The sequence below is a fragment of the Phyllopteryx taeniolatus genome, chromosome 16 (assembly GCF_024500385.1).
Source record: "Phyllopteryx taeniolatus isolate TA_2022b chromosome 16, UOR_Ptae_1.2, whole genome shotgun sequence".
Taxonomy (NCBI): Eukaryota; Metazoa; Chordata; class Actinopteri; order Syngnathiformes; family Syngnathidae; genus Phyllopteryx; species Phyllopteryx taeniolatus.
In genome coordinates this window covers 10,382,066-10,395,147 of record NC_084517.1, presented here as the reverse complement: position 1 = coordinate 10,395,147, position 13,082 = coordinate 10,382,066, and the positions used below count along the sequence as shown (strand labels likewise).

At 45.3% G+C, this 13,082-nt stretch overlaps 1 protein-coding gene across 8 annotated transcripts in view; it reads right to left on the bottom strand.

Annotated features, from left to right (window-relative positions):
* Positions 1-104: 104 nt before the first annotated feature.
* The window catches only part of ep300b (E1A binding protein p300 b), a 38,733-nt gene continuing 25,755 nt past the window's right edge, over positions 105-13,082 (bottom strand). For all 8 annotated transcript variants that reach the window (XM_061748793.1, XM_061748792.1, XM_061748794.1 and 5 more), the window contains 10 exons: positions 12,237-12,293; positions 11,857-11,934; positions 11,619-11,686; positions 11,345-11,495; positions 10,723-10,983; positions 10,444-10,609; positions 9,299-9,466; positions 8,610-8,771; positions 6,136-6,417; positions 105-4,713 (listed from right to left, as the gene is read on the bottom strand). In XM_061748793.1, the coding sequence (XP_061604777.1) occupies positions 1,510-4,713; positions 6,136-6,417; positions 8,610-8,771; positions 9,299-9,466; positions 10,444-10,609; positions 10,723-10,983; positions 11,345-11,495; positions 11,619-11,686; positions 11,857-11,934; positions 12,237-12,293 (4,597 nt within the window). In that variant the 3' untranslated portion in view covers positions 105-1,509. The remainder of the gene's footprint in view (positions 4,714-6,135; positions 6,418-8,609; positions 8,772-9,298; positions 9,467-10,443; positions 10,610-10,722; positions 10,984-11,344; positions 11,496-11,618; positions 11,687-11,856; positions 11,935-12,236; positions 12,294-13,082) is intronic.

Below are 13,082 nucleotides of genomic sequence, written 5' to 3'. Positions count from 1 at the left end.
AACTGTCAAGTGGACTTTATGGTAGCATTAATATTTTGTTATGATTACGATTACAAATTCTCACATCTGTCTTTTTGATAGTCATACACAACTAGTCACATCAATAATGTTCATTTTCATTTTATTATATATAAAAAAACCAACAGTATTTAAGTCCACAGTTTTTCCTTTGTACAGTAAAAAATATTAAATAAACTCCCAAAGGTCTTAGCAGAAAGATAGAGAATGGACTTTGGGGGAGCGCTACTCTCCCCCTGGCAGAGGCGAGCAGGGAGGGGGGAGTCCAAGGGAAGCAGCAACTGGGAAGAGGCAGAAAGATGGAGAATGACTGTTCATATCTCCTGCATTCTCCTCATTTCTGTGCAACACAGTTCATTTGGATCAATATTCTCCTTTTAATCCAAGCAGGAGAATTGTAAAAAAAACAAAAAAACAATACAAGGAGCCCATCACGCTCATGTTTCACATCCCAGCCGATGTACTCAAAAGATTACAGGCACACAGGTATGCAGCCCCCCTCCCCAAGTCTCCCATGCTCCAGAACAAGTGTCTTTTAAGGAAGGAGTACACACACATTCGAGGGAGAGGGCCTGCATGTTTGCGAGGGAACTCTCCCTTCCAGCATGGCGGATGTCCCTTACAGAAGCTGGCCGAGACATCACAACGTGTCCTCTCGACATGTCAAACTCACAGCAGACTGGTGACAACTGCAAGAAAACACTGACATCGGAATTTTTCCCGCCCGGGAACACACACGTACAACTAAAGACATGAAAAGTTAACCAAAAACATCCACTAACCCCATTTGAACACTCAATAACAAAAATAGATTTCTATAGGAACTGTAGCGCAGTCAAGTTACATAATGCCCCCACCCCAAAAGAAGATAATAAATAAAGCAAACCCAAACATTAAAAGGAAGATATGCATCATGTTTGGATTGACATGAATAATATAATAGCATTTTCACTCTGCAAAAACAAAAACAGACTGAATGGCGGGAAACAATCCATTAAAAAAAAAAAAAAAGTTATTTGCATTATTCCACTTCCTCTTTAATTCTTGAACACTTAAAAACGTTTCTTAAAAAGGCATTTGCCCCCTCTAAATCACATACCTCCCAAAAATATTACCTTTTATGTACTGTATTCTGCAAGACGCGGGGGCACGACACAACCCCCCTCCCCTTTGTCCACAATTGGCAAAAAATATATTAAACAGCAATAACTTACAATTCATTTATTCTATTTTATTTAATGACTGCTTGATTTATTGTCCATCTCCCATAGGAAGTTCAGTTCAATGTATCTTTATTGAAAACATTTTAAATAACATTTAATAATATATATATATATATATATATATATATATATATATATATATATATATATATATATAAAGAAAGGCTAGATAATAAAGATAGATAACACTGTCCTGGATGAGTGCAGTTTGTGCGAAGAATCAGAGCTTTTTTCCCCCCAGCTCAACATGACACGTTAAGTAGAATTCCTACATGATGTCTAAAGGGTTGTGATTTAAGTTCTGGCCCAGTGGGTCCTGACTGCTTCCCCCCTGTCCATGGAGACCCGCCATCCCACTCAGCTGAGATAACATGGCACTCTGGTCCGAGCCAAACTGTTCCATAGAGTTCTGCTGCTGCTGCTGGGACGAAGGCTGCTGTGGGACCACCATACCTGGGTGGTGCTGGTTCAGGTGGGCCGGGTGGGGGGATCCCGTCTGCATCTGGGGAGATATGTGGTGAGGGGACGGCTGGGGCTGCATGCGTGGTGACGGGCTGGAGTGTGGCGGTTGGGACTGGGGTCTGGGTGAGGGCTGGGGGGAGCGCACCTGGTTGGCCAGGGAGGTGGGCAGCGTCTGGCCCTGGAGGTGAGGGTGAGGGGACTGGGCCATCTGGGGGGGCTGCTGGGGGCTCATGGGATTGCTGTGCTGTGCCGGCGAGCCTCCGGTGGCGAGATGTTGCTGTTGGTGAAGCAACCTCTGGTGGAGGGCCTGTTGAAGCAGGGCCTGAGAAGGCGGGGGGCCGTTTTGACCGGTCTGAGGGGCCTGGGGGGGCTGCGGGGGTCCCACGCTGCCCCCGCCCCCAGGCCCGGAATCCCCCCCGGGGAGGCCTGCCATGGCGTTCTGCTGCTGCATCTGGAGGTGGTGTTGGTGTTGTTGCTGGAGCCTTTGCTGCAGTGCAGCTGTGGCCTGTTGCTGGGCTGAGCCCGGGTAACTCGGACCCTGCTGGTTAGGGGGACCCCCGGGCTGCTGAGGGCCGAGGGGTGGACCTCCTGGGGGGCCCTGTCCCACTGGGGGTGGCTGCATCCCAGGCTGGCCCATGTAACCCTGGCCCTGTGGGGGCTGGGGCTGCTGACACTGACCGTGGTTGACCCCCATTTGCTGTTGATGCTGTTGTTGTGATTGCTGCTGCTGCTGCTGCTGCTGCTGCTGCAGATGTCTCCTCATGAGCAGTTCTCTGAATTGGGGATTGTTAAGATTCGCCATTTGTGGTCCCTGGCCCTGCAGACCTCTTCCTGCGGCTTGTTGCTGCTGGAGAGCTGCAACTTGCTGCTGCTGTAAACCACTAAGGACTGGTCTCTGCTGCTGTTGCATCTGCTGCTGCTGTTGCAACTGCTGCTGCTGCTGCTGTTGAATTTGCTGTTGCATCTGCTGCTGCTGCTGCACTTGCTGTAGCTGGGCCATAGTGGCGATGTTTGTCCCACCCTGGGCCCCCATGTGCATCCCCGACTGGCCCGCGCCGGCCGCACTCATGTTCACCTGTGGCCCCCCTCCAGCAATGACGTTCCCGGCAGGCCCCCCAGTGGGTGCGGGACCTCCTGCCCCCCCCTTGTACTTTGAGGCCCTCTGTTTAATGAAAGCGGCCATTAGTTGAGGGTTGGAGCGTAGGATGTTGAGGACTTGTTGCTGCTGGAGCGGCGAGCTGGGCGAGCGAAGAGTGCGTAAAAGATCCTGTAGTGCCGCCTGGGTGATGTTGCCGCCTGCGCCGGCTCCTGGGACGCCTGCGGCCCCGGGCCCAGCCCCTCCTAGCACCACACCAGCGGCACCTGGCGGCTGCTGTTGCTGTTGTTGAGCCATATTCATCATGGCATTATGGCTCTGAGCTTGTTGCTGCTGCAGTTGTTGTTGCTGCTGCTGTTGCGCTACCATCAAAACTTGATGATGGCCCATTTGGTTCATCATGGCCTGTCTCTGCTGGGGGGGCATCCCTTGGCCTGTCCACTGCTGTTGTGGGTTTTGAAGTGGAGCGCCCATCCTCTGCTGTTGAAGTTGAACCTGAGATGGGATCTGGCCCTGTGGAATGTTGCCTTGCTGCTGCTGCTGCTGCTGCTGTTGCTGTTGCTGTTGCTGTTGTTGATGTAGCATGGCCCCACCAGCGCCGACCATCATCCCAGCTGGAGCACTCTGATGCTGCTCCATGTGGGCCCGGGCGGACTGCATTGCAGCTTGGTTTTGTGGCGGCACGCCCTGCGGTCCAACCGGCCCTCCAGTCCCCGGGTGTCCCAAGGGCATCGGTTGACCTTGGCCTTGTTGATGGTGGGGGTGAGGAGGCATCAGGCCTGCAGCCACTTGTCTCTGCAGGGCCATCTTCCTCTGGGCGTCGGCCACCCTCTGGATCTTCATCGCGATCTCAACTGCAGCTGGTGGAGGGCCAGAAGGTTGCTGCTGCTGTGGAAGAGCTGGCTGGCCTTGGGGTTGGTTGGGAGGCTGGCCCCCGATGTTACCAGCCATGATGGGGCAACCGGGTTGTTGCCGAGGAGGCGTCGCTGATCCGAGAACAGGTTTTCCTTGGGATTGGTGGATTGGAGAGGAACCAGGAGGCCTGCTGGCAAATGCTGGCATGTTGTTTGGGTGTTGGTGGAGTTGTTGATGGTTGGTTCCTGGCCCACTTTGCTGTTGCTGCACCTGCGTGAGCATGTGGTGCTGATGTTGAGGGGAGCTCATTATGCCTCCGGTGCCGCCTCCTCCACCTGGCATCTGCTGAAACTGGTGGTGAAGCTGTTGCTGCTGAGGAGGCATGCCACCTTGCACAGACATCCCACCTGGTTGAGGAGCTTGTTGAAGTCCGGGGCCAGGCCCCAATCCTTGTTGAGGGAGCGAGGGCACGGTCTGCGTCGGTGTCTGAGGAGTTGCAGGTTGAGTTCCAACAGATGTCGGCGTACTGGGTGCAGTTATGCCATTTGTGCCTGGTGACGGAAGTCCCATGACAGGTCCTCCTGGTTGACCCCCAGCAGGCTGCCCCACCCTCTGCATGCTGGCCATCCGCCTTCTTAACATCTGCGCCTGTTGGAGCCGATGTTGCAGTTGCTGCTGCCGGAGCTTTTGCTTGATGTTGAGGCAGAAGGGCACAGGACATTTGTTCTCCTGACAGTGTTTGGCATGATAGCAGCACAGAGCGATGAGCTGTTTGCAAATAGGACAGCCGCCATTTGTCTTGCGTTTGCAGCTTTTGGTGTGCTGAACAACACGCTTCATCTTCTGGCACGATGGCAGCGAGCAGTTGGCATTGCGGCACTGGCAAGCGTGGACCAGTGACTGGATGCAACGCTGGATGCTCAGGCGGCGAGAGTCTCCCGGACTCTGGGTAGCTGCCGCTGCCTGGTTGTTGCTGTCATCATCCAGCCCAAGCCCCAATTTGTCCATTTTGTGCTCGTGGCCTTTAATGTTATAGCAGGTGATGCACAAGTCATAGTCCTGGTAGGGGAATGGAAAAGTGTAATGTGATTACCAGAATTTCAGAAGGATGAATTCAAGTTCCTACCTAAAAGATTTATTGAGGTGTTACAACAATATTCCCGAGTCTTTATGTGGGTTAACAAGAATCTGTGCATCATTCGTTCTTTCCATTTTCAATTGGCATTAAAAAAAAAAAAAAAAGTGATTTTGGTTATATTTTCATTAATCTAACAACAACTACATCAAAAACAGAAAACGCCCGATTTTTCACATTTCAATTTTAGGCTCAGTTCAAAAACACAAAATGGAAAAAAAGTCACAGGAATTTAATTGTAATATTTAATAGGGGCGTCATGGTGGACGATTGGTTAGCACATCTGCCTCACAGTTCTGAGGACCCGGGTTCAAATCCAGCCGTGCCTGCATGGGTTTTCTCTGGGTACTCCGGTTTCCTCCCAGATCCCAAAAACATGCATGGTAGGTTAATTGAAGAGTCTAAATCTCCCATAGGTGTGAATGTGTGTGTGAATGGTTGTCTATATATGCCCTGCGATTGGCAGGCGACCACTTCAGGGTGTACCCCGCCTCTTGCCCAGAGGCTCAGGATAGGCTCCAGCACGCCCATGACCCTAGGGAGGATAAGCGGTTCGGAAAATGGCTGGATATTTAATTGGTTAGATTTAGACGACCCATAGTTTGGTAACAAGCACGATAAAAGCTCAGCCACTTTTTCACTCCCATTAAAAAACAAATTACAAAAAAGGTCACTTTTTTTTTTTTTTTCCCAACTTCCAATTGAAAAAAATGTATATTCTAAAGGACAAACAGGCTTGAAAACATATGGATAACCTTAATTACTCAAGTTAATAATATGGCTATAATAAGGGGATGGAGCGATGACTGACCTGTGCTCTCCTTCTTTTTAAGTTTAAATTGTTGAACTGTAGCCATTTGTTGGAAGAGGAGCCTCTTGTGCGTTTGTTGTTTTTTGTTCATTTGGTTTGCTTTTTACAGGTTTGTTTGAAATATAACTGTCTTTTTTTATAATTGCGTGCTTATCATTTTTTTACCTCAATACTGTAAATTGTGAGATGCCTAACTGATTTTCATTGTTCAGGTGACAGTGACAATAGTTCTTCTATTCTATTGTTGTACTGTTTTGGAAAATCAATAAAAAAAAAATAATGGTTTAAAAAAAAAAAAAACATGGAAAGATCGAATGATACAGGGATGCACAAATGGCACATTAAATCATCACTCCCTCAAAGTATTTGCCCTATTTCACAAGCGTCTTGTCACAGTTCACCATTTAACTAGGTTATGCAAACATTATATATGTAAAGGTTCCCAAACCCCTAATGGTTAAATCATTAGACAAGTTCAAGAAAAAGAAAAAGGAAAAAAAAAAAATCTCAAGATTTCATTAGTCCCATTTCTCACCTCACAAACAGTGCAGTGGAAGCGTGTCTCCACATGATGTTTACACTCATTGCAAGTGTAGACAAAACGGTCCTGGCTCTGATTATGGAGCTCCACCAACATACACATGGAACTCCACATGGACCTCCTGAGAGAGCTGAACTCCAGGTGCTTGTCCCTTGCCAACGTCAGGAAGGCGTCCCGGCCGTCCATCAGGTCACAGGCCATCAGGGGGTCAGGGTCAGTGATGGGGGGCAGCGAGTTGGCGGTGGGGCCAGCGATGAGTCGGATGACAAAGAAGACCTTACCAAAGGACAGAACCAGATTATATCGGGAAGAAATATAAAGAACCCCAAGCGATTCATGGAGCATATTTTTCCGCACCATAAGGCGCAGCGGATTGTAATGCGCAGTCTCAATTGCGGGGTCTATTTCTGTACTTAAGCCATACATAAGGCGCACCGTATTATTCGGCACATGCTAAAACAAGGTAACGGAAGCAAAACACTGAGTTTGGTTACGCATTTAAAAATACACTCATTTTTTTATCAATCTTTTGTCACAAATCCATCGAAGTCCTCATCTTCTGTATCTGAATTGAACAGCTGGGCAATTTCGTCATCAAACATGCCGGGGTTCCCTCTCGTCATCGTCGGAGTCAGTCTCGTTGCCGGGGGCTGTTCGGCAATGATGCCGGCTTTCGGGGAAGCTCGGACAACAGTCAAAGCAGATACCTTAGCCAAGGCATCCACTATCCATTCACATATGGTGGCATAACTCGCCCGGCGCTGCCTCTCAGTCTTAGTAAAGGTGTGTTCGCCATCTCTCATCCATCGCTCCCATGCCACTCTCAACTTCACTTTGAACGCCCTGTTTTTCACCAATATCCAGCAGTTGGAGTTCTTTTGTTAATCCTCACGGAACGATAGCAAGCTCCGAATTAATTTGCTTCACTTGGTTTTTCACAGTAGCGGTGATATGGGCACGCATGGAGTCGCAGATCAACATAGACAGTGATGCGTTGAAAAAACATCCGGTCTCTTACATACACCTCTCTCAGCCACTCTCCTTTTCTCCTCGTCCATCCAGCCCTTTTGATTGGCCTTAATAATGACTCCAGCGGGAAACTTTTCTTTTGGCAGCGTCTTCCTCTTAAAAATGACCATAAGTGGTAGTTTCTGTCCATTACCGTGGCAACCAAGAACAAAAGTGAAAGCCGACTTCTCATGCCCCGTGGTGCGTATGGATACCGTGCTGGTCCCCTTTTTCTCCACAGTATGGTTCACGGGGATGTCAAAAGTGAGAGAGACCTCGTCCATGTTGGTGATGTGGTTGGGCTGGATCTTTCTGTCGGTAATCTTGTTGCTGCAGTAGGTGCGGAAGATGGTCATCTTTTCTTTCTAATCCGCTGGCAGTTGCTGCGCCACGGTAGTCCTTGCGCGCATGGCGAGATGGCGCCTTTTCATAAAACGAAAGCACCAAGATGGACCTCCTTGAAAGTGATCGATCTTCATGTCTTGTGCTATTGTTATTGCCTTCAGTCGAATGGTGAGTGTAGAGATGCTGTTCTTTGTTCAAGAATCCATTGTTCAAGTTGGTCTTCCAACTCTGGCCACCTCGCCTTGTTCCCGCGGAAACTCTGTTTTGTCTTCTTAACTTGGCCCAGTTCATTCTCCTGCTTCCTCCACTTCCGAACCATAGATTCATTGATTTGGAATTCTCTCGCGGCTGCTCTATTCCCATTTACAACCGCGTAACTGATAGCCTGTAGTTTGATTCGTTCCTCGTAAGCACGTCTCTTCTCCGATGCCATTTTCGGGGGTCCTTAGCCAAACAAATGTTGTTGCAGCATACCGGTAGTACATTATACCTACCGGAGGCGTGGCGGAAGTAAGCGTACGTACTGTACGTAGCTTTACGTAATGTTCTCTAATTGTTTTATCGCTGCCAGTGTACGTAGTGTACGTATTATGTCCCTATGTCAGCGGGAAATGGACCGACAGTCAATGAAGCCAAAATCGCACAACATTTTTACAGATTTTGGAACTCAGTGCACACATAAGGCGTACCGAGCTAAAAGGCGCACCGTCGATTTTTGGGAAAATTAAAGACTTTTAAGTGCGTCTTATAGTGCGGAAAATACGGTATTCTCTGTCAGTAGACAGGTGATAATAAAAAAAAAAAATGCTGTAATAAGACACAAAAGATTACTTCCAACATGATTTGAATTCTAATGCATTGCTCCAAAGTGTGTAGCATGCCTCACGTTTATCGTTTAACATATATTTTGTAATAAAATGACAAAGTCATCCTAATGTTCTTATTTATACGAGTCAATCATGTCTAAGCAAAGGCAGAATTTCAGGACTTGTATTACCGCTTATTACACTGTACTGCTTTATCTAAAAACTGCAATGTGAGTACATATTAATTGTTGTCTGTAATTGGTTAAGAGAACAAGCGGGTACTGCCAAAATCAAATGAGAATCGCAAACCTCCTTATGTTTCTCCATGGTGGCATAGAGTTTCTGGGAAAGGTCATTGGACACGTTGGGCATCCCTGGCTTCTTCTTGTTGGCACGGCTCAAGCTGCTCTTGTTCTTGCTCGTCTTTTTATTGTTCTTCTTTTTGGCATTCTTGCTGTCTCCTTTTGTGGCCTGGGAACATTTGAAAGTCAATTTCAGTACTAATCAGTACAACAAACAAACAAACAATTGAGTTGGCTCATAGTGAATGTAGACAAGATATTTAATGTTCAAACTAATAAACTATTGTTTTTAGCAAATAATAATTAACTAGGACAGTGTCATGTTTACCACTGTGTTACATCACCTTTTCTTTGAACAACATTCAATAAACGTTTGGGAACTGAGGACACTAATTGTTGAAGCTTTGTAGGTGGAATTATTTCCCATTCTTGCTTGATGTACAGCTTTAGCTGTTCAACAGTCCGGGGTCTCCGTTGTCGTATTTTACGCTTCATAATGCGCCACACATTTTCAATGGGAGACAGGTCTGGACTGCAGGCAGGCCAGTCTAGTACCAGCACTCTTTTACTACGAAGCCATGCTGTTGTAACACGTGCAGAATGTGGATGGCATTGTCTTGCTTGTTTTTAATATATATTTAACACAACATCCCAACTTGACTGGAACTGGGGTTGTATCATATGACCCACGCTTACATCAGTACTCTCATTGCAGGTACTGTTCTCCTCCCTCTTCCTCTCCTCCTCCTCCTGCTCCAGCTCCTTGATGCTCTCCTCCAGTACGTTGGGCCAAAAGTCTCCCTCAAAGTATGGCAGCTCCTTCGCACTTGTCAGGCGGTCCTCTGTTGCCTGTTTGAAGATGTCCTGAGGAAGAAATTATGTAGAGCTTGTTAGAACAACGAGTCTCCTTTATTAGTTAAGCGAGCTTACCGTGTACCCAGTTACACTCAACATTATCCACGAAACCCAAAAATGTGGTGTACATAAAAGCAATACTGTAAACCCCCGCTATATTGCGGTTCATCATTTGTGTCGCTGTTATAACGCACATTTTTAAAAGATCCTTTTTTATGGGTTTTTACAGTATACAGCCAAGTCCGAATTTACAGTTGTGTGCCTTCAATGTAGTACAAACATTGTGCCGCAACATGCCGGGCAGCACCGGGCTCTACTGGAAGAGACGCAGCACGTATAAGATCAAGAGGAGGCAGGGAAGGTCCCCATCTCATTTCAAGTACTGTAATAGTTGTTCCCAAAGAGAAGAACAAATATATGCCTGTGAGTATTGTTGTATGCTCTGTTTGTTTGTGTTGTTGCTCTGTGTTAAAGAAGCAGTCTGAGGGTTTTATTTAGATTGTTTATTAAGTAACGTTTATGCTAATTTCTTTTAGCCCATCGATGGTGTTTTGCATTACATGTTAGCATTATGTTAACAGACTTTAGTTAGATAAAGTTATATGGTTTGTTTGAACATTTTGGTATTCAAATATACAATGTTCAATTCTCTTGTTTTGTGTGTCAGTTTCACAGTAAACCTCAACTGGAAGCGAAAAATAAACAGCTTGAAGCAAGCATTCCTTCCTTTATTTGGAGAACTGCAAGCAACAGACTGAGAACAGGTGCAAAAGAATACTTAGTGTTTTTAAGAAGTTTCAATGTGTTTAAAGCGTGTGGGAGGGGTAAAACTATTTAATAATTAACTATAAAGTATTTCAATATCGCAGATTTTCACCTATTGTAGGTGGGGCTGGATCATATCCCCTGCGATAAATGGGGGTTTACTGTAATTGTGAGCGTGGAATAAGGATAAGGGATACATTACCTAAAAGGCTGAGTATTACCTTGTAGTCATGGACGATACGCTCAGAGACCGCCTTGTCCAGCATCCTCTTGTACCACTCTTGCAGCCTTTTTGGCTTGGGGATCTTCTGGTCCGCTGGGTGACAATGGAAGATGTAATCATCGCCCTCACTGGGAGGACACGCCCAGATATGGCCTGTTGTAAACCTGAAGCACAAGACGAGAATATTTAATCACTGAGTATATCCTTATAATTCTTCCAGTTTTGACTGGGTGAAATCATCTGGAATGCTGCACTTTGTTGTCTAAGCTTCACTTACCCCAGCCTCTTTGCATATTCCAGGTAACCAAGCAATATCTCATGATAAACAGCGGTCCTGAGGTGTCGAGGTTTAAAGAAGTGAACACTGTCCAGGTAAGAGATATACACTCGTCTCTGGTTGGGAGGTGGGCAATCAGAGCCGTACTCTTGAACGTGCATTCCAAAAAAACACACATCTGCGCCATCGATATCCTCAAAGGCAAATAAGGCTTTCATCCTGTATGGGAAAGACTCTGACATCTCGCCACTGTCCACAAACCTGTTAAAACCAAATATAAAAAGCCAAAATGAGCAAAATTAGTAATTTTTTTACAAACTCATGATCACACAGACGTCAACAACTTTGTCATATTATAGCTATAGCCATTAATGCTCACACAATTCATTACGGCGTTGTCAGACTTAATCAAATCAATTAATTTGCGTTTGACTTGCTCGACCATGCTAGGCAATCTTGTGTGAATAATATGTCTAATCATTCCGCCAACAAACTCCCCCATCAATCCAAATTCAATTAGGTAAAGTTTCTGTCCAACTGGTGACTTTCCATCACACAACTTCACTATGGGATTGTATGGACTATCTAGCTGGATTGGCCCACAAAACAATTGCAAACCTACCTGGACTTCATGCCTGGTTTGACCTCAACCACCTTGTCGGAGACATGGACCACACGGATGGTGACCTCGCCAGCCTCAAGGTGGTTCTGCCTTTTGATGTAGTCATTCACTCGTGACTCCAAATAGCTCCCCAGCTTGGTCTGAGGAAGCCCTGGGAAAACAATGGCAACCAGTTTTATTAAGGTGATGGTAAAAAAACAAACAAACGGTTTATGTATACACTAACTCAAAACCTTGAGCTGATGAGCATTACAATACATCACATCAAACTTACTCTTAGCTGCATATTTGTTCTCTTTCCGTGTCTTGTTGGCCATCTTGAGACAGTTGTCACACACAAAGCTGTGTTTAGGAAGGAAGTCAAAAATACTTTGTTAAATTTGTGTAACACTCAAAAGTCAACTGGTCCATGAAAATGTATGCTTGTTTATGTACAATGGAATTACTTCAGATGAGTCTACAATCCAAAAGTTAGGGTTATTACGTTGGTCATATAAATAATGTTTGCTTACCCTGAAGGCCAAATGGTTTCATTATGCAGGACACAGATCTGGTGCATTTTACGACCACAGTCGGTACATTCCACAAGCCTGAGCGAAGAGGGGAAAAGCAGACAAAAGATGGAGGACAATATACTGTCAGTTAGGAGGGCAACACAAATTCATCATTTGGCCACTAGGTATGAAGTTCCTGAATAATACAAACAAAGCAAACAAACTTATGAGTCTTGTAAGTTGCATTATTGTTTTTGTAAATTAAATGGACCACCATTTAGATACATTTTTAATGATCACCATACATCTTTAGGTCCATAACTGGTCGCTCATGATTATGACACGATTGGTATAGCTAAAAATTAGCAGAAATTTTAAAAGGTTAGAAAGGGACTTACAACTCGGGGTCAAGAGTGTCATTCTTCTTTCGCTGGAATTGGTCTTTGCTGATGGACCTGTCAGAGAGACCAGGAAAACCAGCATTAGGCTTGGCCCTGCAAATTTAGGTCTAACTTTCAACAAGGTCACATAGCAAATAAAACTAGAGATGGAGTCAAGAGTACACAAAAGTGAAATGTTATGTAGGCAATCACACTTGTGTTTAGATTAATTTGAAACTGTGATGAAAAGGATCCCAAACAAGATGCCACCGAAAAATACAGATGAAGCTTTAGGTGTATGAACATTAGATATTTTTTAAACAACTGATGGAATGGTGTGGATATACTATTGTAAAAGTTACAATATAGCGACTAAGGCCTGGTACACACATAAGGACTTTTCAAATCTTAAAAGATTTTAAAAATAAATAAATAAATCAGGCATTTAACAGTTTTGGTCGTATTGTGTGTGCTGTCCTCCAATAATGTCAACACATAAAACCACACACCTAAATATTCTGTTCAACAAACAAGGGGTTCGAGACATAAATCTCGTGTGATCACACGCGACCTAACAAAAAAACGAAACTTCTGGATATGAACTGATGTTTCCCTGAGTATTTCCAATGTTTAGCTTTGTAAAATGCCCATGTCATCACAAAAGGACTTGCTTTGGAAAATACTAGAACCAAATTTTATACCCAAAAAAACAAAAAACAAAGACATCAGGTAAGACGTGTTTAAATTTACAATTGTTTCCGTGTTTGCCAGTCTAGGGTGCTTCTTTGATTGGGTATATTCCCTTTCATGTCACAGTTCATGAATTCATGACTCGAGGGTAGTCAACTTTGCCCACACACACAG